General features: G+C 36.1%; 1 protein-coding gene across 1 annotated transcript in view; it reads right to left on the bottom strand.

Moving 5' to 3' along the window:
- The window catches only part of TASP1 (taspase 1), an 83,760-nt gene that overhangs the window by 8,958 nt on the left and 48,689 nt on the right, over nt 1-26,113 (bottom strand). Inside the window, 3 exon segments of the mRNA XM_080587162.1 lie at nt 3,008-3,081; nt 6,501-6,611; nt 17,088-17,198. Coding sequence (XP_080443288.1) covers nt 3,008-3,081; nt 6,501-6,611; nt 17,088-17,198 — 296 coding nt within the window.

The raw sequence follows: 26,113 nt of genomic DNA, 5'->3' as shown, positions 1-26,113 counted from the left end.
GCCTAGGAACCAGAAGGAAGTCAGATGCAGATACCGTGCAGGTAGCAAAGACGACATTACTGCTGCTATCAGTGCTGGAGGAGCCGGAACACTTTCACACTGAGGGAGAGATAAAGGCAACTAACAGGACACACAACCAGGGATGACTGCATCAGCAGTCAGGTGTGAACTTAGTTCATCTGGCAAGCCTCCACACTATTGTTAAAACAAATTTCAACCAAACATTTTAAACCAATGTTTGGACAGGAAACAATGACTTCTTCAGAAAACTGGTTTCCAACAAAAAGGACTGGACACCTTTCCAGAAAGTATGCTTTAAATCAAACAGTTATTAGTCACACTGCAAAACTGTTCTACAGCTCTTGCAGGCTCAGCCACTTCATGCATTCAGGCTGGCAAGTGAGCATACAAGCAGTCTTGTTTGGAGGTGAACGGCCGGCTGCAGAGCCCAGCCGTTTCTAAATTGGAAGGAAACAAACTCCTGTTGCAAGGCTGCCTCCAGATCAGTACTTGGAGAGCTCATAGCGCTAAAAGCCAGAGGCACCAGCAGGTCAGGATGTGCAAACCGTTTCAAGCCTCGGATCCCGCTTTCCTGCCTCACTTTTCTTTTAAGGAGTTGTTGATAGTTAATGGGTTGAGTATGTTTCTGCCTCTCAAGCGTACCAGTTTCTGTAGGTGAGCTGGTATCCAGCTGGTCAGAGTGCAGTGTCTGCCTTGTAAGAAAGGCCTCTGCTATCTCTTAGCATCAAATCCATGAAGACCATTTTCTAGATACTATTATGAAACGCATTAGCCTCCAATGCACAAAGAAACACACCAAGATTATAAAGCAGGAACTTTTTTCTTAAGTACGTACCCATTTATATAATTATGATTCTAACAGTAGTCTAATTCATAACACTAGACACTTAAAAACCTTCTCACTTTCTAAAAGCCTTGCTGTGACAATATCTGCTTTCATATTCATTAAATTGAAACAGCCCCAAACCAGCCACCGTGACAATCCCTTGGTTTAAGAATAAAACTTGAGTCCTAAACTGATGAAAAAAATAAAAAACGAAGTTCTTTACCACCCGAGATAAACAGGAAAGCAACATGTTTCCCTACAAGCTGCTGCCTGATGATTTTGTTATGGTACTCATAAACAAGTGATATTTTATACTTTTATGAATTCTTATACCCTTGTTTTTTTCATGGCAAGCACTCAAAATTAACTGTTCCAAAACAGTTATTCTATTAAAGAAAAAAGATTTTTTTTTCAACGTACAAAACATTGTGTTCTATTTCAAGCCCAGTTTTCCATCTATAACTTAGCCCTAGTTGTAGCAGAATAAAATTCCAGCTTTTATGACAGAAGACTTTTTTTGATCAATAGAAGTCAGCAGCAAAAGCATTTGTGGTTTTTCTCTGGAAAGCATTTGTGGCCACAGACTCAAAGGAGGAAGAAAGGGAGGGGGATTAACTCTTCAGTGAAGGTCAAAAACATAATTTAAAAGTGAACCGAGAGGAGCAGCTGTGTCTGTCAGCGCAATCAAGATTACCAGCTGGAGAATTTACCAGCAGTATGAAAACAATGCACACCAGATGTCAAATGTTACAACTGTGAGTAGGAAAACATCTCTGGGCATGGCACTGTCATGCTAGTACTCATTTCCAGACAGATTTCATATTTAGCATTTATTCATTAATTAGAAAGACACTACCAGGAAGAAACAGAGTACTTCCTTAGACACACCTTTTGAGTGTTATAATGTAAGCAAGAAGCAGGTGTGCACACTGTAATAATTTAATATTGTGCATTCTAGAAATCCTCCTTCTTTCACTGTGAACACAGTGACTTCCGCATTAACCAATGAATACTAGCACATCCACAGCTGAGCTTGAGTGAGTTTTACTTAGTTCAGTCTGAGCTTTTAGTTTAAGTTCAGATTCTTTTCCAAGAAAATCTAAAATATATGTTAAGAAAACAAGCAAAAACATGTCCTGTTCCATACTCAGCTGGAAGGAACTTGACATATGCCATGAAAGAGAGTACTTCACTAACACCTCTACCAGCATCACCTTCACCAGCTTTTTATCTCCTTCTCCTTCTAGGGCATTCTTGTATTTTTTTCTATACATTTTTCTCCTCAAAGTAACACATCTGTTCCCAATGCTCCAACCAGCATGTTACACCACTTTTGGTGTGTAAAATTATCTGATGTCAATTTCCTTCTTTTCCATTTTTTTTTATACTTCTCTCACAAATGAAATACAGTCTCCCTCCCCCCCCCCCCCCAAAAAAAAAAAAAGAAAGAGAAATATTTTGTTTTTGTAGTCCTCTCCCTCCATCGCAGTACCTGCCTTGTCCCTGCAGTACTGTATTTGCCTAAGCATAGGTGGCTCTCATCCTTTTTGGTTAACCTCTACTATTTGACATTAAAGACTTTTCTAGTTCCCATTGCTAAACTCAGTTTTAATATATTATTTCTCTCATTGAAAAAAAAAAAAAAGTAAATAGTCCCCAAGAAACTGAAAACATGGATGTTAACATGCAGATTGTATATAACAGAGGCTGTTCTAGGAACTAGCTCAAAGTTTGTTTTATATCCTCTCCCTTCTTCTTTGATGATGTTGCAATTCTGTTATCTGAAGGAAGACACACCCACAGAAAAATAGTGTACCAACCTAGATAAAGAGTGTAACTAAATGAAGCTGGATAAAATTATTCAAATACAATTACCAACAGCAGAAGGAATGACAATATGTTTGTGACAAATTTTCCTTACGTAATACATATGTTAGCATAGGTTTCCTAACTGCTGCAATTAAGGAAGGGGAATCAGAAAGACCCCATTAATAAATATATTTAACTTCTTCTGCACCCGTTACTTTTTCCCTTCTCTTCAAGACAGAATTTTTATGTATTTCGTTATTTAAATTCTCCTTAACTTCTGCACCCATTCTACAACCATTACAACCATTCTACAACCTCTACAACCATTACAACCTATTCCTCATGGCTTACCTTAGCTTTGCCATCCTGTGCAGACATATATCCTACACACATGCTCTCTGTTGTATGGCTCCACAGAAATTCCACTATAAAGGAAAATGCAAGAAGTCATAAAAATGCATTTTTTTAAAAAATATAAGATGTAATTTAACAAGACTGGAATCTTGAGAAAAAAACTTAGCTTAAAATAAAGATTGAGAAAGGAGAAAGAAATGAACAGGGTCTTACAAAACTCAAAGAACAAAAACTACTTGCCAGAATAATTTAATCTCAAAAGAAATAGCTACCAAACAAACAATAAGATTTTCCTGTACTATTTGCAGTCACACACTGCAGAACTAATACTCAGGATGAGAAAGTTACTTCAACAATAAGAAGCCTCCAAGACGAGAAATAGAAAAGTTGCAAATGAAGTTAAAAGATACGATTAACTTCTAAAGCAGAGGCTGGTTTCACCCATAAAGTAGAAGCAGATATAAATTGCATTTACTTGCCTTGAACTCAGACACAAGCCCTCTACAACAGCATAAGCTCAGATGGTGTACAAGGATTCTGTAGAATTGTAAGACTATCCAAAAATAATCTGTATCAAGCATTTTTTCACAGAAATGAGCATAAATACATATATAACATGCAAACACCAAGGGGTAAACAGAGATTTGTGGTACAGTGGATACAGGAAAACATGCAGAATTAGTAAACTCTGCAAGACAGAACTGAAGACATACAAAGACGTCTGGTGAAAGAGAAATAATCCTGCAGAAGCAGCAGGAGAGACATTGGATGAAACCAGAATAATCCTGCACAATAAGCAAGAAAGATGCCTGGCAAACTCAGAGCAAGACCTGATCCTGAAAGTATACTGAATGATATCAAGAGCAGATACTATCACCCCTTCTCTTTGGGGAGAGTGAGCATGAAACACCAAAGGTAAGAGAAGAAAGATGAGAAGAAATTAGCCGGTTTTGTTTTTGGCCTCCACATCAATGTACTTTCAAATCTGATCACCTTGACCTCTAGCACCAGCTATATAGAGCATCAGCTCCGTGGTACCATGTACTCACAGCTAATTTAGAATAGAAACATTACAAACAGTTTTGTGTTTGTAGTGATAGTGATTTAGAAAACTAAACTCTGGTAACGTGTACTCTTATAGCATGTTAATCAAGCGAAGTGTTGTTCTGAAGTTTAAAAGTGGCCTGATTTATCAGTCTTAAACAGCCTTCTGCAGTGATTTTTAATTCCCTGATGCATACATACACTCCTACAAAATTCAGACAAAGAGCACATTATTCGTATTAGTTCTAATCTAATGGAGCTTTATAAATTGTCACAAAGTATTTTTCTTGCTTTATTCACAGACATTTTTCTTTCCTGTCATGAAGTACATAATTTGGATGATGGAAAGAGTTGTTAATCAGAATTTGGGGTATATACTGTAAAGAGTTAAAAATTGCACCAAAGTACAAATTCTTCTCTTGGATTACAGAAGCAGTCTTACAAGAATTAAATATGATGCCATAAAAAGCTGTTTTCACGTATTTTATTACTGAAAGACCTTCACATCTTGTAAAAAGCATGTCTAGATGATTTTTAAAACTCCTTCGTTGTTATTCCTCACAGTCCCTTAATATGACTGACGAAGGTCATAGCATGCCGTGTATGCTTATCCTTTGAACCATTTTTCCTTGCATAGCAATTAACCCTTAGCAGAAGATCAAAGTTTGGACAATCCCAGCAGACTGGAAAATTCTGACAGATGTGTACATATCACCATAAAAGAAAAATTAACTTCATTTTGGTATGCGATTTGTTCCCCTGTAATAGATTTGTGACTGATATTGCCAAAGGTTAATCAAGAACTTTCAGTGACACATATTCAGTGCAATGTAACTGCATTTGATGAGGCCTACCCCTCCCTAACACTCTAACGGTTCAACAGTCAATGAAAGCATTTTTTTTCAGACAAAATTTATTTTATCTTTTAATTTTGAGAAGTTGAGTAACAGTTCTGGTCAAATATCCTCAAAATACTTCTTTGTCTTTGATACCTCTAGGCATATTTTCTTTTTAAGTTTTTAAGATTTTTTTTCCTTCTACATTGTCCACCAAAAGTACCATATACTAGCATGCAATGTGATTATTGCTAACTAATAAAAGTAATGGAATTACAATAAAAATCCTAAATTACATACTTGCTCTGAGGACATTTCCAACATTTTCAACTATTTAATAAATCACTTTCTTGAAAATTGTTTCAATAGTTTCAAAAATATAAAAAGATCATCCTTGTAATAGAGACAAATGATTTTATTATACTTTACACCAAATTGTTCAGTATCACACAATTTATCTTCAATCCAAACAACACAAATAGTACATATGCTCAATTACAGATTAACTCAACATATATTATAAGGCAGGAAATTTTTGCACTAAAGAAAAAAATATGTTTAGAATAAGCTGTGCTGCAAGAATCTTATTTCAGTGGAGAGAAAAAGAACAATCAAGTCTTTACTTACAATGCTTGGGGAATTTTCTTTGTAAATTTTTGAGGAAAATCTTCTTTAATAGGAACATGTTTACTTACATGTAAGTCAAATATTAAATGAATAGAAAATATTACTCTCATTTCCAAACATAAGAAATTTATGGCTAAGCTGATCTTATTTGTTCTTGTTTAATCAAACTTGTATTTTCATTTTCTTAACTCCTTTTTAGTGGTAGAATTTATGTGCTGGGATACTTTCCACTAGATCAATAATGTCACAATTATTCCATTCTTAAATTTTAAAATTGTAAATCAAACTTGCAACATTCTCTGTATTTTTAGCAACTCCATGTCCTGCTTCGGGAGTCAGCATGAGACCATCTTGGCTTTCAAATAGTTGAAAGACAACAGTAGGGTGATTGTCAAATGCTATTTAATAGTCTACTTCAAAAAGACATGCTATTCAAGTAATAACTCCAAAAATATAACATTAAAAACCTATTTCTAAATCCTTTTCCCATCCAAGACTTCCAAAATCCATTTGCTGTTCATCAGTATTACCCCAGAACCATCATCTGAATTGTAAGGATTCACCTTGTAAATCTGTGGTTCTTTTTAATAGCAAAATATGCGTACATGAAACTCTTACAGAAATGATGTTGATTAAACACATAAAGCTCACATCAACTTTTATTGTTGGGTTGAGAATCACTAATGGTATTATCTGTATTGAGCCGGATTACCTCCTAGAGTAAATAACTGGGGAGCGATACAATCAGGCTCAAGTTGAGTGACAAAGTACTACTCAGTATCTCGTGTACACGAAGTCTCATAACGCAAACCAGCAAGGCATAATACAAGAATAACACGCTGAATGATAACACACACCTTACCTTGTGCAACTGTAATAACTTGTGGCTTTTAAACAATGGTAAACATGCAACAAGAATTTTTATTTCAGCTATTACCTTGAGTTAGCACCAACCTAAAGTAAAAATGAGTAAGATTTCTTACCTAGTAAAGTTGGCTTTTCCTGTGACGATTCAGTCTCTGCTGAACACCTGCAACACCGAAGAACTATCACACCTCCGAGTACACCATCTTCATTGGCTAGAAAAGGTGAACCTGGGCAAAATTGTTGTGGAGAATTATTTGCAGTAGGATTAGTTTTTTGGATATTTTGTTATTTGACTTTCCTCTTTAATTTTATCTGTAAGGGTTAAAAAGACTGTCAGGTCAACCAGTGCTTTTACAAAAGCATCAGTTTAATTTTTCTAGTGTTTCTAATGAGCAGCTTTCTAAAAAGATTTGATGGTTCATAAAAGCCTGGTCTTGTATTGCATAAATGGCAAAGATAACACTGAAAATTCCCACGGCAGCTTTAAAATGGAAGCTTGAAAATTCATTATTCAAAACAGAATGGAAAACACGAGACTCAAGGAAGAAAAAAGTACTTAAAGCACAAGTAGTGATTAACTTTGCCCACCACTTCCCAAGCACTTTACACCCTTTCTTATCTGTGGAAAGAAATAATGCAAAATTCTGAATTAGAAAAACTTTATATGCCACGAACTTCTTGTGCTTCTGCTACATTTTTTTTTTCCTGCAGGCGATAGATATCTAAACATCTCAAACTTGAAATTTAGAACTCAGTATGATTTTAGCAAGAGTCACAAGTTTTCGGTACATTAAGAGCAGATCAAATATCACTCACACAAGAGGAGATGGCAAAAGATGGTCAGCCTAAGCCATGAAACACTCCCATTTCAGACTGCTCTATAAGACCTAGTAAGCCTCCCTGAAGCCCCCTGCCAAAACAGACGTTAGATAAACTGCATGAACATTGTTCTTCAGGCAAATCAATGTAATAGAGATCACAAATTTTCACTATATTTTGCTGTTGCACAGACAGTTGAAGAACAAAGAAACTATTTTTTCGTGTAGGATTCAACACAGTCTGAGATACACTTAGCAGAACTAGAAATTAAGCTCAGCTGTTGAGCTTTTGAAACCTTCTATTAATTCTGATGAATATCTCCCAAACTTGTTCCATTTCTCTATTCCTATCCTCTTTATCCTCTTTAGTTTTTAATTCTCAGTGGCATTATTCATTATTTATCTTTAGAAATGTATTTGTGACAGGAAATTGTAGGCTTTTAAGGTGTCACTGTCAAAATCAAAGATACTGCGTGTGACCCTCTGAGGTCCTCACCCGTAGCAGGCAAAGGCACAAACAAGGCTTCAGGTCTCAAAAGTTACATCTGGGAAGTTGGCTACTTGTCAGCAACCAGAAGTCCTTCTCTCAGATTCTAGTGAACGTACAGATACTGTGATTCATTTGTTACATGCTTTTTGTGTCTTCAGTATCATTCCGGATTCAAACCACAATTCCCGGACACAGTTACTAGTACTTTGAGTTTTGCTTTATATATTCAAACTTCTGTTTTTAAAATAACGTGGAGAAATACAGTGATTCCAAGAAAATGAATCATGGCACAATATACCAGTAATCAAAAAGGGAAAAAGAACAACACTGAGTAAATAAAAATTGGAAATTACATTTGAGTACAAAACCATTTGTGCTTGGACCAAAGAAGATATAATAAAGAAAAATGGAGTGTCAAGATAAAAAAATAAAAATCATGTCTCAATATTTAGTTCCCTCTGTAGTGTAATTAATATAAAGATGGCCACATAAATAAAAAATCAAGCAAATCTGGGTCACTTTTAGAATGTATTCATTTTTCCCAATTTAAAGCACTTTGTAGAAAGACATGATCAAGCTGCTATAGACGGTCTTTCTTACTGTTTTACAGATATTAGCAGAAAAGCCAAAAATCTCCTACTTTTTAAAGGGGCTTTTCTATTGTTAATTTAAGACATATGCTAGAAAAAAATCTTCTATCAGAAGCTGGAAAACTTTTAAAGTTAGCTGAATCAAGTCTAAGTATTCTTTTTTTTGGTTATTAATTTGAAATGAGATTCCTATAGTTTTAAATGTGAAAATAATGGCATGATTTATATACGATTTAAAATGCCTTGAGCCACAAAATTAACCAAATTTTTGCACTTAAGCCCAATTAGACCATAGTCACACATTTGCAATAAATTGCAATTTAAACTGGAATACACAATTGCAACAAGCATTTCATATATTTCTTTTCAATTATTTTCTTTTACATAAATTAGTATACTATGGCTAATGTACAGACACTGTATAAGGCTTTGCTGGCCACAAGAACTTCAGAGCAGACCTACTCATCAGCCCCCTTCAATTCGCCCACAGCTATTCCTATGATTCAAATTACTCCATTAATGCAAATTGTCAAAACAACAATAAGAACCAACTTCAAGCTTTTCTGTAGGGAAAACTTTAAGTCTTACCACATTCATTCTCAACATAAGAGAAGCCTTATTCGGAAGTGATACAAGGTGGTCATTACAACAGATGTCCAAATTGCAGGAAGAAAACAAAATTACCATGCTTAATAAACAGGTGTGTCTAATTTGACCTAATACAATCATAGTGGCACTTAAGTGCCACTCGCTTTGCACAAGAACTATTGCTACGTGCAATGGCATCGCTCGTCAACTGCAACCACATCCCTGTGAATCAGGAATGCAGCCAATCATAACATAATAGATAATAAAACAGGAAAACGTGGTTGACTAAAATACAAACACAAGGGTTAAGAAGTTGTGAAGAGTTTTACCACCCAAATCAAAATCTTTTATTCTACAATTTCCAAGATGTCAAATGTATTTTATATTTTACATACTCTCATCGCATTAACTAAATGCTGGTTAAGTATGTGTTTTGATTTCTGCAAGTAAATGAACAAAATAAGTGATTTTCTTCATAGGAGACGTGTCCTTTAATCTTTTCTTCAGAAACTTGTCCACTTCTAAGACAATGTCTTAACCTGAACTTGGTCTGCAGACCTAATCTTATACTTAATTGCTAAAATTATTTAGGCTATAAGCTATGCTATGGTCAAAGTCATTGCAACTAGAAGTTTTGTTGTGGTTTTTTTTTTTTTTTTTTTTTTTCTGTAAGCTGTGTTAATTTATTTTCTTCAGTGGAGTACAGAATGAGAAAAGTGATCAATCAAAGCATGTGTTATGATTTTTTTTAAAAAGGATTTAAAAATAATTTAGAACTTGAGCTTTAAGCGCACAAGACAAATTTGTAAGCATACAATTTCCAAAGAAATGCTCTACCTATACATGCAGAATTACAGTCATGAAAATCCCAGTTCTACAAGTGTATATCTCCTTTTTTACTTTAAACATTCTCACCATCATACTGTTTAAATATATACACAAGTGTTTCTCCAAACCAACTTACTTCCTTCAGTGACTACCGACCATGGAAGCTTCATTACCAGTTAACAAAACTCAAAAGCTTTGAATTCCATGCTAAGAACTCAAAATTTATAAAATTAACTGTATTAATCTAGCATTTGCTGAAGTAAACTGCCATTCTACTGCCATTTCAAACAGTTTAAAAAGACGATTGATTCAATAGCTGTGTGTGTGATAAAAGCATGATGAAGTACAGCTTTAACTTTAGCCCTCATAAAAGCACATCAGATGCAGGAAGGTGACTTGTTTAAGAATAACAAAATTGGAGCAAAGACAACAGTTGGCTGCTGTAGTGAACAGTATGCCAATAGACCAGGCCTTCCTGCACTAACTTTGTAAGGTGTGAACAAACACAGCCATAGCACTGGGTTGGTACAGAGATGAGTAAAAGTCAGTGGCTTGAGTGACTAGTTGTCAGCAATTTGAACACAGTATTAAAACAGGGAATGTCTTAAAAGTTTATACTGTGTAAACAAAGCAAAGGAGATGGGAGGCATTATCTTCTTCCCACAGATGGAGACATGGCATTACTTGTCCAGCAGTGCACAACATCCAAGACGAACCCAGAACCTACAGGCTATCCTCATTTGCAGCACGTTGACCAATATACTACAGCACAATGATGAAAATGATGAGATTATGTTGATTTTCTTGTTGCAGCTAGCCATCATACAGAGCTGTAGCAATAGAAATTGAGCCAAAACAGAGTTTCAATTCAATAAATTACTGGGATTTAGTATTTTCTGATGAGTTACTGAAAAATTCTCTCCTCTCTTTTCTTTGAGCATAAACCAGAGCCAATTTCTATTCTTCAACACCATTTTATGACAAACTGCAGTCCGAACGTTCTTCTGGAAATACGGAAAAACATCTGAAACAAGAACACAACCCTTCTTCTCACCTCCAAATACAAATAACAAACGAAGACACAAACACATAGTCAATTGTAAAACCATCACAATGGTTCATAATTTCCACACACACACCACTTCTGCTGGAGGTTGCCTTCCATAGAGTCATCAGAAACAAATTGCGTGACTGCTCCCTCATCCATTCCAACTGATTTCATCAGCAACTTCAGCTAAACCATTTCAGTGCAAAACCAGCAACAATAAGGAATGTGCCTCCAATTTACTCTACTAAGTTGTGGGGAATCAGCTTCTAAATAGTGGCAGTAAAAATCAGTTGCCTACAGTAATATTACATCTTTCTACACAACAATAAATTCAGTGAGACTGTTACTCCTCCCTTAAAATCAGTTTCTAAGCTAAATTAAACACATACCGAACTGTACGTTCTTTAAAACAAAGTGCATTATTTTCCAATTAGAGAATTTGTTTTAAAAGAGAGTTTCAAATATATTAATATTTTTTAAAATAAAGATTTTTCTGATGTGCATACGTTTTACCGGGGATTACACTAAAGGGTGTATTTTAACACAGCCATAGAGTGTAAATGACTAGGTCTAAGTTAAGCAAGATTCTAGACAGCTGAATGATGAGCATCCATTAATAAGTTTCTGAAAACATTGGCACAAAAATAGCATTGTACTTTATTTCTAAATAGAAAAATAGTATTATACTTTATTCCCAAATAAAACCCATGCAAAGTACACATAAAGCAATTTGAGTATTCTCAAAAATACTATGAATTCAAATGTTAGGAACACGTTTCATTAATTCAGTTCTAAAAATCATTCTATTAAAAGCCAGGCCGTTGAGAAAAAGAAAGAATAGTGCAGACATAAAAACAACAGTATAGGTAATGGCATTTCTCATATATATTGTATTAAATTATATTTAAATAAAAAGAGAAAATTTGCAAATAAAGAACTTCTATGTATATTAAAGCCATAAAGGTTTCACATTAGAAGAAAAAAGAAATCTGGCTCCCAGGCTTCTACATCATTTTGAGCTCTCTGTACTCTTAAGAGTGACAGATGTTGCTATAAAACTAAAAATTCTGTAAAAATAAAATAAAATATGCCCACTAGTCTTTTTTTTCTTTTTTTTTTTTATTGTAATCAAGTATAATTGCTGTCTTTGATCTAATAGCTTGCTAATGAAAAAGCTATAAAAACCCAGGGCTTTTAACACTACCAGTTTAAGTCTCATGAAACTCATTGTTCCTTCCCGTTTGTATTGGCATAACATGGAAGAATTTGGTAAGAAAAATCCGAAGCAAAACTGGAAGTACAGCATCAGCTAATAATGTTACCACTGACTGGCCACACCAGAGAGAAGGTGTAGAAAACCAAAGAAAGAACATAATTTGATACTTTGGGTTTAAATCTCAGCTCCCTCAGTCACAAAATTGTCTTACAAAATATGTTCCCTTCTTTCAGAGCTCAACTAGTCTGTTAATGCTATCTGACACACGGAAAGCATTATCGAGTTTTTATTTATATATTTTGTACCTTATTAATCTGCAATAACGGTCTCTTTAAAATAAGCAAACAGATCTTCACAGCAGCTCCACCATTCACCGATCCCTTCAAGTTCTGCAAGAACAACCATAGCTGAACACCGAGACCCATTTCAGCCTCCAACAGGGACAAAGCACAGAGATTTCACAAGTGTTAAATACTGGCCTCCACATTCAGCCTTGTTCTGGAGGAACTACAGCTATAAATAAAGGACATTTTTTCTTCTACGTCTCCTGTAAATTAATCTGCTCCCAAGATGAAGAGGGCTTACTCCAAAGCGTACGATCAATATGAGCATTTCTGATCCTGTGCTTTTTTTCCCATTTGTAGCTACTGGACAGATCCAGTCTAGCACAGACCTTCTTAAGAGTAGAAGAAGTGTTTTATTTACACTTTACCAGCTGAAGGACTAACCAGCTGTTCATCAGATGTCTGACATTCATACTCTTACACAGCAGAGAAACCATTACCAGCTTCACTGTTTACATCAGCTTTCAAAGTCTTCAGAACTTTGGTCTAAACGCTGGCCGTGGCGCGGTGTAACAAATTAAGCGCCATAGCATTCCCCAGCTAAACACTTCTGCATCTTGTGCTATAACGTGAGTGAAATTCAGATTTTCCCAGGCCAACAGTCCATAGTTCACCTATGGCACTGCACTTTGTCAGCCTTTGTACAGCACGCCTTTAAAACAAAGCTGTTCACCACTCTGCTTCTGCTATGTATCATGCTAAACTTCAAGCTAACAATTTAAATAAACATTAGAGGAATACTTAAGCACTAAATGAAACCTGCTTTTAATTTCATGCACTATTATTTGTAAAATGTTTAAGCACAAGCTGTTTGAAACCAGAGATTTTCATATTTTATGATAAGTAAGTTGTTTAAAACTTCTGTTTGGAATTTTTAAAGAAGCTGCAAGGAAAAAGGAACTGTACCTTCACACTTCACAAGTAAAATTTTAAGAAATTAAATAACTGAGGATACTGCTGTCCAAAAATATCTCCATGCTCTTGATAAGGAGAAGCACGACTTGGGCCTAGACAAACCCTTGTGTAACATCACCGTGTCATGTTAGTTTTTCAGTTTTTGTAGAGAGAGACCTGTCCTACCATCCCATACAAAATTCTGAAATCTCAAACTTGCAGTGGATGAAACATTTTACACGAAACTTCAGGATCACTTCATTCTCTTCTCAGCATCATGGAGAAGGCATAATAATGCTTCCACAGCATGCTTCCTCTGCTATCAAACCCCAAGGGATACTACAAAGCTTAGAGTGATGCAGTACCTCAGTATAAAGCAAAAATAACCCTGCGTAACAACAGTCACTGGCAACTGTGGCATGAGGCTTTTTTCGACCAATGAGTACAGCTCATAATGGAGAAATTTATGCTCTGTGATTCCTAACTGTCCAAACTCCTTCCCCAAGAGAGGTATTCAGCACAAAATTTCTAAAAGAGAAAGTTGCGGTGTTATCATTCTGTTAAAACCTTTTTGCAGACATTGCTCATTTGTGGATGGAAGTACAGCTTAAAAATTCAAGAATAGATGAACACTTCTCTGCTAAGGAAAGAACAAATATCAGATTCCACCTGTGTCTTTCAGCTTGTTATTTTGTAATAGCTTATAAGAAACTTTGAAGCAGAATTCGTAACATTGCCATTGTTAAAAGCCTAGATTTCCCGCCAGTGAGATGACACAAACATTTACTCTAAGTCTACATTCCACAAACTTGGCCACATTTGAAAGGAATGATGAGTAACAAAATCCTCTGTTCTTCTGTATGGAAGGTATTTGTGTTTACAGAACACCATTCTTCGACGGCAAACCAAGCCTTTAGCATTCTTCTACAGTAGATATCAAGCCCATTCAACTTACAAAAAGTTGAAATTCAATTTCTCCCACCTCCAGCTCAACCATCAATTGTGCATTATCCACGCTTAGCTGGCTCTGAGCAAGGATGAGAGAAGCACATCTGCCATTAGTTTGTTCATCACCTGCTGTTTAAACAGCACTCACTGTTTAAGCCAGGCATTCCCTTGCTGGAACAATTCCCAGGGCTCTGTGGAGATTTGAAGAGTTCTGTAAACAGGAAGCACCAATCTGATGGCAACTGCCAAAATCAGCTGTTCCTCCCTCCAATACAAGTAACACACATTTTGACTTCTGACAAAACATTCCAGCTCTGCTTTGTTAAAGCTATTAATTTTTTTTGGCCTTGGTCCATTGTAATTCTGGCGAAAGTTTGACATGACCACAAAATAGGACTTTAAGAAAGACTATCAAGGAAAGAATCCATGCCATTAGCAAGTAGGCTATTAAGCTGTTTCAACCTATTATTTTACAATGGTAAGAAATCCTGCATCATACCATACATCTTGAGATAGCAAACAATACATTAACCTCTATGAAAATTTACAGAAATAAATAAATATATATATATATTTAGTACAAACCTAATGTTTGACATGCAGTGCATTTTTTCAGCTCTTACATTATATTAGCAAGACATAACTTTGCATTCCATCTTCAGAACTGCCAAGTTCCTCAAAATTACACTACTGGCTACAAACTTAGTACGATGTTACATGTAAACAACAAGATGTATCTGGACTTTGAGGTTTTCTCAGCCTCTTCATTCATACGACAGCTGAGGACAAACTAGATTTTACCCTTTCTAATCAAGGCACAGAAGCACTTCACTTACACAAAAAGATGGCTGCATCCTTTTTTTTTTTTTAAAAAAAAAAAGTTTCACTTTAATGCTGCCCCAAAGTACCACTGAGAAGGTAATACACATCCCTGCTGTTGGATAACAAAAACCTGCAGTGACAAGTTTCTGAAAATACAAGTAAGACCTATCACTAATTAACATATGAAATTACAAAAAGGAACTATAAAATTTTTTTTTTTCAAGTTTGCCAAGAAAAGCATGAATTTGATACTGCCTCTCATACTTTTCACTTTCCCCTGTTCTGTTGTTTTTAGTCTGTTTTCCCAAGGCAATAAGATATCACACTGTTAGCCTGGTATCTCTGTCTGCCCAGCTCCTCTTTCTCTGTAATTTATAGTTTCAGGTATAATAAAAAGCTTAGCAATATTCAATATTTTCTTAAGTCCAATACAAACATTTTCAGCAAAGAAAACAATTCATATATCACATAGTAGCCAGTTAACATTTAAAACAAAAACATCTGCTATGCAAACTGTTGGCAAAATATATTGAAACCAAAGGGAAAAAAAAAAAAAAAAGGAGTTAAAGAAACTCGTTGATCACGTTAAAAATACCTTTACCAGGACAAACAGTAAGAGAACTGCACTTTTGCTAGCAACTTAAAGTACCTGAACTAACAATTTCCTGAACTTTTTTTTTTTTTTTTAATCTTTTATCAGCCAGTTTCTATGAAGTACTATTAAAGAACTATTTTGGCGGTAGCTGTTGTGTGTGTACATGCATCTGTGTGTGTTAACATGAAATCAAACAAGGGTATGTACTATTTTATGTTTTCTTTTGGTATCCCTGCAACAAACTGTACAATAATTTTAGAAAGTAGGGAGACTAAAGACCTGATTTTCCTGAAGTTAGGTCAGGAACCTGGTCATACAGAACCTTCAGAGCGACATTACAAATTAGTGATGCTATCACATGCATGCTTCCTAAAGACCTCTTGGATAATTAAATCCCTGACTTTGTGCACTGGAATAAATAATTTAATACAAAAAGTTACATTTGTTCTGCTTCAGTTATAATCTCTTTGGGGAAAATACTAGGATTATTCTGTTCCGCATTTTTACAGCAGCTAGAATTGACTGCAATACAGCAGTATATTATTAAGTGAATCCTTCTAATATGGAGGTAGCTTCTCCTCAAAAAGTCAAATGTAATGCTGTCAGAAGCAGAATTCAACAAGGATTCAACATTATAAACAGAAATAATGGAACTGCAATACAATTATTACTAAGACCAGGGGCAATAGTTCCCGGGTCCCAAAGAGGTATCTGTATGTCGCTCTCTGTTCTAATTAAAATACCATAAAGTTTTACAACACAGTGTACGAGAAGTGCTATGTTTTCCAGAAGAAATTTTGAAAGTCAAAATTGTAGATATTAAAGCTTCAAAATTTTCAAGGTGTATAAAGACAATGCAAGTCAACATGTATGCCAGAATTCCCATTAAAGTCTATGCTATCTTCATAAATTCGAGCTCATATAGATATTTTAAAACTTCACGTTCATATTTTGGTTATAACTTGACGGAAGAAAACAAGATCTACATTCAAATATACTTAATCCTCTCAGATCAAGAAAAAATTGTGTTTACCTCACAATAGTCTTGAATGTAGTCTACATCACTTTTTCAAGAAATCAATTTCATAATGTAAATAGCAAACCAGAAGCTGTCTGTCCAAGAAATTAAATTATAAAAGGCAGTGGCTTTGAGGTCTGCTATATTTAAAAGGGTTAACGTGATGAATAATTTTTATAAATGCTGCTAAACCACCAATTCTAAAGCATGCAGTTGTATGCTACAGCCAGTGATTCAGACAGGAAATTCTTCCTTCAAACCTCTCCGGGTATTCTATGACTCACATATCAATTTAGATATTTCCAAGGGTTTTCCTTTAGATTTTTTCCTCTGTAGTTTGATTTAACATTCTTTAGATGTAATACAACACTAAATTTGAAGCCAATTGCAACACAGGGTTTCAACGGAAATCATAAAAATAAGTATCTTAAGTTTATTTAATAGGATTTATTGTATTTTAAATAATGCTATGAAATGCTTAGGCAATTAGCACCAGATACTTACCAATAAACTTGTTTTGCATAGTCTCTAGGAGAGCTTGGTGGGCATCTTCCGTTTGCAAAGCACATGAACATTCTCTGGCCAGTATGGTTCGGACAAGGTGCTCTCCACAACCTAAGGAAATAGAAAGATTAGGAATAGTCAAAATATAGGTAGCACTATGAAAGTACTCTGCCGTTAACACCACAGGTAAAAAAATAAAAGCTGCATTTGACAGTATCCAACATTTTTTAATTATTATTTCTTAAAAGGATGACAATGGGTCACCAGAAAGTTCAATTATGCCAGCAGTTTCTCTCACAACCTTACTGAAATTTTTACTGCACGAAGTCATAAACCAAAGAGGGTTAAATAAAGAGAGAATAAACAGTAAGATTGTCTCTGACTTGTCATCTTTATCCAGATCCTGCAATTCTCTCTCAATTCGCCTACTGGTCATTCTCACAGGAATGATACTTGGATACAGCTCATTATATACAACAAATATTTTTAACAGTTTAATCTTAAAAAAATGACATCTTTAAACCAAAATCATCTTTGGTGAATGCCACAGTTAATTCCTCTGCATGATGTAGTCCATCTGATTCAGCCTTTTGTCAACAAAGGAATAAGTGAATTTACCTACAACTATGTTACTTTGACATGGTGTCTGCTTATTGGACTATTAATAAAAATTACTTTAACTTTCAAAGGCTTGTCTTTAAGAAACTAAAAAACACCAGCTGCCAACCGTTTACTGCCTCAGTACTTTCTGTATGAAACTTGCCAACGAGGAAGACGAATTGGTCATTAGTGCTACTCTGTAGGAACGTTTTCATACCCGCTGCTTTTCTGCCATCCTCTTTTCCATTCCTGTAACGTTCTTTGGGACATAGAGCTGTGGTCAAAGAGTACAGCGCTTATTTATTGGATAAAAGTCTTCTTGGAGACTTCTTTCCTCTTGGAGAGGAAAACACATTGGTGATACCTTCTAGATACATAAGAAAGTCATTCTGCTGCTGTGCCTCCCATCTGTTGACATTTTTTCCCTTGGTGCCAAGGAAGCAGATGAGCCAGCTAGAAGAGGTCTTACCAAGCACCAGTTTAGCTCAGCTGTGTAATCCAGTGAGGAAAAAAGGAAAGCCACAACTAATTTAACAGCTGTGACACAACAATGGTTTTAATTATCCACATTTAGGTGACTGCAATTTGATCAGACCTGCAACTTCACAGCGTACCAGGGCCTAAAACCTCAATGGACACCAGAATATATAGAGAGAAGTCAAATGCGGTCAATTCCCAAATATCTGTATATGTTTCTAGCTAATTTCTCATTAACCACAAGGCTGCAAGCACTGTGCTGGCTCCATACAAAAATCAGCTATAATCCAGTTGGACTTATTAGCTTAGGTGCAGAGCTACATAAATAGACCTCTGCAGCTTCCAGAAACGATTTAGGGCTGGAAAGCACCTAACTGCTTTCACACGGCAGAGAGCTGGAGCTGGTAAGACATCAGGCCTAAGCTGGCTTCAGACAAAGGCAGCTCAGTCTCCACGGATAACATTCACTTTACTGGAAGCACGAACAAGCCCAGAACAGAGGAAACTGAGTGACTCTGGATGAAGCCAGCCTAGATCTGGCACAAAGAAAGAATAACTAAATCCAACCCAAACTGGCAGCAGTTTGTGCCTCTGCTGCGTGCCTCATCTCTGTGCTTCCCAAAGCTCTGAGTTGGGAGCACTGGCTGGCTTCGGCACACCGCTGCACAAAGACACACAGGCAGGTCTAGCACAGTGCCTTGGAGCTGCTTGCTGACTTGCTTCTTGTTCTTGCCACCACTTTAAGCCCCAATTACCACAGTGACCTTCTCCAAGAATCTTTCTTTCTGGCTACTCATCACGCAATTATACCCTTCCCCTTCACGGCAGAATTAGTTTTCAAATACCATTTCTCAAAAACTGCTAAAATATCAGAAAACAGGACAAAAAATTACTCCTTCACCATCATTTCCAAGACTAAAAAATGAACAACCAAAACCCCCCTGGAGCATTAGGTAAGCATTAGAAGTCTGAGAACAAGCCCAGGATCAGATGGCGGAAGAATTGTGTGTACTTGTCCCAAAATCTTACAATCTTCCATCATCAAGCTTACACTTTAGTCTTCAGTTATGTGCTCCTTCAAATGGGCAGTATCTCCTGATCAATACAATTCAGTTCAACTGAATTGTTTGAAGTGGGGCACTCTGCCATTGAATCTACACATAACTGGCATAACGGAAAGGCAAAAAAAATCTTTGTATAGCAAACTGATTGAGTAAAAGCCAGGTATAAATTTAGAGGAAAATGAAAGACCTAAAATAGTACAATTACACAGCAAAGGGAGGCCATTCTTGAGAGCACAAGAAAAAAGTGTTTTCACAGAGACTGCCAAACTCTCAAGTTACTGAGAAAAGTGTCCTGGTTAGGACATTATCTTCAAGAGGATCACACAATACAGTGTCCTTCAGCAGTTGCTTACAGGAGGGTCTGTCCGTTCATTGCCTCATTAACTCCATGCTGGAAACCTTTCGACCACAATACAATTGAGAGTTATCTCATATTTATTCATTCAAGACAAAGTAATGCATAAAGAACATGCAAAAACTGCAAGATGCATTTTGCCCATAGATCACAATTTGGACCTCATTTGTTTTTAAACAAAGAAAATTTAATTATTATGAAATTTAGCTGTAATTAATAGAACTAAATAAGAATATGCTCCAGCAAAAACAAAAAAAAGCAAGTTGACTTCTTCTTAAACAAAACCTGTTAACAACTTTAAAGATAAATTTAATACACTACATGAGGTAAGAAGCACTGGGCTTACAATTGAATCAAGCAAATGAGAAACAAAAATAAGAGTGAGACTACGCATCTCCAAGTTGTAATAAAGCCAGATGTTACTACTTCAGAATTTAAGTAATTCCTAAATTGGCATCAAAAAGACAATAGCTATTTTTTAGCATGATACATTATCTTATTTTCCCCCAAGAGAATAACTTTATTGAAGAGTTCCCATAACATTGAGTCTGCTACAAAAAAAAAATGAAGAGACACAAAACTTAATACAGGTTAAGAACAGCTGCAGCCCACTGACGTGATCCAGGAACAACCACAAGGAAAGCAGCCTTGCAATTCTGCTAACACATCGCACATCTCTACATCCCCACAGACGAACTGATTTCTTTTTGTCATATTTATATCAACCTACAAGGCAGTAAACTTACAGACCACTGCTGGCAGCGTACGTAAAAATCTTTCAGCACATCACACGCCAGCAATTTGCATGGACAGATAACTAATGAAAACAATCCCCCCGCCACCCTTTTCTGAAAAGATAAATTTGTTCCTTCAGTTTTTCAGCTAGGAACATCTATTTTTGAACAAGAAAAATAACTAAGCAGTGTTTCACATACCTCGACCAGAAAAAGGCTGGGAAAAACTAATTATCATAATTATTCCAATAGAATGGTATCTCCTATTATCTCAAGTAGAAGCAAATACTAGCTCGTGCACTGTCTGCAGGTTTATCACACCTGTACATCTCTACTGTCTCAAACTGGGAAAATAGTGCTGATAATACCAGGACTAGACACAAAATAAATGCACACAGAACTACAGTAATCTAAACCTGATTTATAACGTACAATATAAAGTTGTGGGTTCAAATTTATAGTTTCATTCATTTGTAAACTAACCACCATCACTAGCCAACTTGTGAAAAAGTTTTATTAACGTGAACCAAGATAGCAACAAGTCAGAGCTACCGCAACGCATTTCCAAATCACGCATGAGCTAGTGAAAACTTCATTTGCTTAACTATCTCACATTATGTTTAAATATGTCTTATTACACTTCACAGATTTTCACTAAACAATACTGAAATCAAACCAACAGGAAACTCCCTATGATGAATTTTCAATTCTACATAAAATTTGAAGTATGCTTGTTTTAGTAACTTTCCTGTAAACAGAGTCTGAATCATTTTATTATCCTTTCCCAGTTAAGATGATGACTTCTTCGGTAACCAGAAGCTCATGATATCTCAGAGACAAATGTTCTGCAACAAGACCAAAGCTTCTGTAAGTCTTCACGAAAGAGTGAGTCAAATGGAGATAGCTGTCTGGAAAAATTTACTGGGTTAACTTATTGCTTCTCACTGAAGGAACTGTTTCATATAGTAACCAATGTATTTTCCTAACACAGTAATACTGTGCAAGCACCATGTGGCCTTTTTGTCTATGGTTGCAGGAGCAATGGATATTCTATTTTGAGAAATAAATAAATCAAAAGGCTGATAAAGATTAGTATTTTGATGCAATTTTCTAGCCTCCTACGTCAAGGGGAAGTAAATAGGTTCAAAAACCAGATTCCTCAAGGCTCCAAAGTCACATAGCAGGAAGAGGCTCCTATGACAAGGGTAGCAAAGGAGTATAGGGCACAACAGTCCTAGCTTTTATTTCACACTTAAACCAAAAGGTTTGAGGAGATCCAGAGTCTCAATTAAATAAATAAATAAAACCTGTCGAACCCTAACTGATCAAGTTACACCTTTTCTAACGCAAAGTTCAGAAGTTTGCAGCTGTGTCTGAAAACTGCTTTAGCCCTGCAGATCATACAAAAAGCATCAGAACTGACTTTCAGAAATACAGATCATCTTGGATCACATCAGAGAACAGTTTCTAATGCAGTGTTTCTTTCAAACTGTAAAGGTAACCAACAATGAAACATGACTTCCCTCTTCTGTGAGTATTTAAATGTGCAGTTTCTGAGAACACCACTTTTCCTACTCAGACGCCCCTCGAGGATTCATACAAGGTCCCCACAAGAACAATCTGAGAATCCAGAGCCTCCTTTTTTTTTTCCCATAGCGTCTCTTTCTTCTCTTATAGCTTAACATTTATGTATATATCAGTAGTTCTCTCAAGTTACTATTTCAGCCAAAAATAGCACAGAAAAACACAGAGCCCCCAAGACGCATTTTTGAAGCTCTGAGCACAGCAAGATAGTTCTTCCTGCACTCCCTGCCCCATGCATCAGATGTTGCTGATCAGTGAATCACAGATCAAGCAAACAAGAAGTACCTGTTATAAAAAAAGTACCTGTTACGTTGTACAGTGCTGTCCTGCAAGTGCGATACATGCCATTTTGCAGGGGAATGAAAGACAGGAACCAATCATGGAAAGCTGTCACTATGCTGACACATGACAATAATTTTTCTATTGTCATCTGTAATTCTGACAGCAGGCAGATATTCTCTCTGCACAGGATGTCTTTGTTACAGCATGTCAGTATATGCACAAGAAATATATTAGGATTGCATACCTTAGGGGGCATAAATGCGAATGGCACGCCTTATTGACCCATTTAAAGATTTAAGATTTTTTTTTAATTGTTTTAGTCCATAAAGTTGCATAGGAGTATATACCTTGATTCACAATTTTAACCTTTTGTCAGTGATATGCCAGGTCATATTATTAATCAGCAAAGCTTAGCAAAATCAGGTTTTCTGGGTGTATTATTAGTATAATTACAAGACACCATGTGTTAGAGCCAAGTTAAGGTTTTTATACTTTAATTACTATTTAGCTGTATGCATATAATGGTTTTTGAGCTGTAATTCTTTTGGAAAGTTTCATTCTGTTTAGCTTGTCAGTGAACTCTACCATTGTATTTCAACAACATACTGCTGGATAGGTACGAACTGCAGCACAGCAGCTGTGGACACAATCCAGATTTGTTTGTGAATGTGTCAGTTGCTGAACTGAGAAAACAAGTCAGTAACGTGAAAGGTAGAGCTTAAAATTCCTAATGATCTTCAACAGTTAATTGCTCTATTCTAGCTAGCCTACAAAAATTTCACAACAACCAAATTACTAATTTTCAAGGTTGTCAGTATCTTTGATTTTTCAGCTATTAAATGACATACTATGTTACATTGCATATTATCTTGAAGAAAATGTTAGAAATCTGAGCTATAACAGTTAAATGAGCATGGCTGACCTTTTGGACCAAACAGTAACTAGTGTTCCAGCTAATTTGTAGGTTATACAAATGTAAACTTGCTGTAGACTTTGGTTCCTAATTTGTGCTTCATGTAAGAAATGATGGATTAAATTATTATGGTTTTTTTTCTTTCTATTTTTTTTTCTCAACATAGGGACTTCTCAAGTAGATTTCTAATGCTTAAAATAACCACAACAAGAGGGGAAAGAACCCAGCACAATATAAGCTGAACATCACATACAAAGCGTGCTCTGCATCTTATAATGTCCTACCAATGGAACCAAGATGGCAAACGAAAGGAAGGCCTTCTGCAAAGCAAAGGCCTCCGAGCAGCGTGTCAGAAAGAAATTGTTTTTCTGCTTCTTTTGATGGGAGATGCTTTCAAGTCAGGAAATTAGAAACAGGTGTGCCAGAGGGCACATACACATCCATGCACCACACTGAAAAACACGCGTTTTCAATTTTCAGACATGAAAGAGACTCCTGTTGAATGGAAGGAGAAATGAAAATCTAGCTTGCTTTCTGCAAGCCATAAGCAGAGAGCTTATGGAGCTTTGACAAGCTGCCTGAGCCCATCTAGCTATTGAAATGTACAGTACCTCGACGCAAAGTGTTGGAGCTTGTTTTAAAGGAGTACAAAATGGAAATTTGCATTACTCACATTCATCTAAGAATGGAAAAAGTAATCTAGTTTACTCCACTGCCAAAATATGACTCTTCCCTTTTCAGAAGCTAAAGATAGAAATCACAGGTTATCTGTATTTTATTATCTATTTCATAAAGCAGAGTCTGAACCTGGCCCTGTCAAGTTGTTTCAGTTTTGATGTTATTATTTTTAGTAATGCCAAAAAAACAAGTATCAGTTCACAAGTTACAAATTACTATTCCTGCTTTATTTCCTGAAGTAGTTTCTTAGTAATACCTAATGGAAATACAGTGAAACCTGCATTATAATAACCTCTGGTTTATTACCAGCATCTCTAGAAAGAGATGACTAAAAACTTACAAGGCAATGATGTTAAAAAATAAAATACAGTAAAAATAAAAGTATTTGGCTTGCAACATACTGATACAGTTAGTTACCTATTAAAATAGAAATTTAAGAACATTTCAGATTCTAAACTCTAATTCTGAAAAGACGGAAAATGCTACAGTCTAGCATAATGCACTACAGTACTAAATTAAAACCTCGTAATTTTTATCTTTTTGCACTCATGTCAGCTGCTGCATCTTGCCTTCATACTAGCAGGGGAATTTTTTTTTTTTAACTTACTGACTTGCTGCCAGGAAGAACACCTGCAAGCAAAATCCCGTACAATTCCTGAAGCATTGATTCTAGAGGGATCAATGGAGCACATTCTTGCAGACAGAAATTTCTTGGGTGATTTAGCTTCAAAACCAGCAAACACCTACTAAGAAGATGCAAACTGAAATTTTCCAAAAGGTTGTAACTTCAGTAAATTTGGATAAGTTTCAAAGACAGCAAGACAAATCTAACACTGGGACAAACTTCATCTCACTTATCTTTTCTAAGGAGCTTTATTGTTCTACATCTTCAAGTTTTTAGCATGAGAAAAAAAAAAAGAAAAAAAAAACTAAAAATCACTCCAAAGAGCAACTGATCCCGCTATTCTACAGTTTTACAGACAGAAAAAAAAAAAAAAAGACTAGTTAAAAGTTGCAAAATTCATGAATCCTTCACTTTCATGGAAAATTTTTCTGGAAAATGTCAGATAACTTCAGGTATTAAAGACCTGCTTGTTTCAATTATTAAGAACAAGCATTTCAGATGCCTGTCAAAGAGAAAACAAGAAAACAGAATGAAGAAAAAATGTAGTTCCATTAAACTGGATGCACATTTTACAGTTTATTTTACATTTAGTATATTTTGAAAGATTAAATTCAGTAAAATTGAAAAATGAAAGACACAAACTCATTTTTGCCTAGGCCTTCATCAGAAGGTTTGTTGCTACTGATCTCTTTGTAAAAAATACTACACCAAACAACAAACCCTTGGTCAGGTAAAATTTACATGAAGAGAAGCGAGTCAGTAGCTTATGTATTAGCTACCTAAATGCATACAATTGTTTTCTCTCAATGATGGAAAAATGTTTAAGACAAAAACAGAACTCGGGTGGATGCGGTCTCCATTTAATTTTCTACCTTTGCATCCAGGTCATGCCATTTGGGCCAGGCATGGCAAGCAGACCAGGACTAACACTTTTCAGAGGAGACAGTGCTGTGCTGCCTGCCTGGCTGCTGCCCGCAGTTATGAACGCACTGCTCTGCGAGCAGTGGGCCTTCTGCAGGAGTACTGCTTTTTAAAAGCAGTGCGACTTCATGCTTAAAATATATTATTACATGAAGTCTAATCAAAATTTCAAAAGGCAATAAGCACCCTATGTGTGTTGCATCCATCCAGTTCTGCTTAAAAAAAAAAAAACAAAAAATCTCTCTGAAGGCCATTCAAGGAAGCATTCTGATTATTTTGTGGACAAGCCCCTCAGCTTTGAGCACTGTGGTAGCGTGTTTCATTGACTGCCTCGCAGCGCTACCACTTCCACAAATCATCTCCGCTTGTTGCTTCCTCCCTCTTCACATGGCCTTGCGGTGATAGTACGTCAGTTCAGACACCACATGCTACGGCACTGAAGCCTCCAAAAGGCATCTGGAGACAAAGTCTGAACTCTTGACAGAAGCATCAGAGGTAAATGCTGATCTGTCTGGAGACAGACCTTTCTGCTGCAGCCCTCTGTTCAACTGGCACAATGACATAACTCTTCTCCATAGGCAGCTGCTTCACCTGTGATGCATTAAATTACCTATTATTCCCCAAACCTTACAAGAGCAGACTGATTTTGAGAGACAATACATCTCCCTGCAAAGAGATTAGCTGTACCACAGTAGCTATCTCACACGATGTGGCTTAAACGACCCATGCAAGATACAAGATTTGCCCATGAAATTACTGTGGGCCTCTGCACAAAGAAGGGCACAGGTCAGGC

The sequence above is a fragment of the Anser brachyrhynchus genome (assembly GCF_964034855.1).
Source record: "Anser brachyrhynchus genome assembly, chromosome: 3".
NCBI lineage: Eukaryota > Metazoa > Chordata > Aves > Anseriformes > Anatidae > Anser > Anser brachyrhynchus.
Note: the sequence above shows the minus strand (reverse complement) of the source record. Positions and strands in the feature narration are given on the sequence as shown.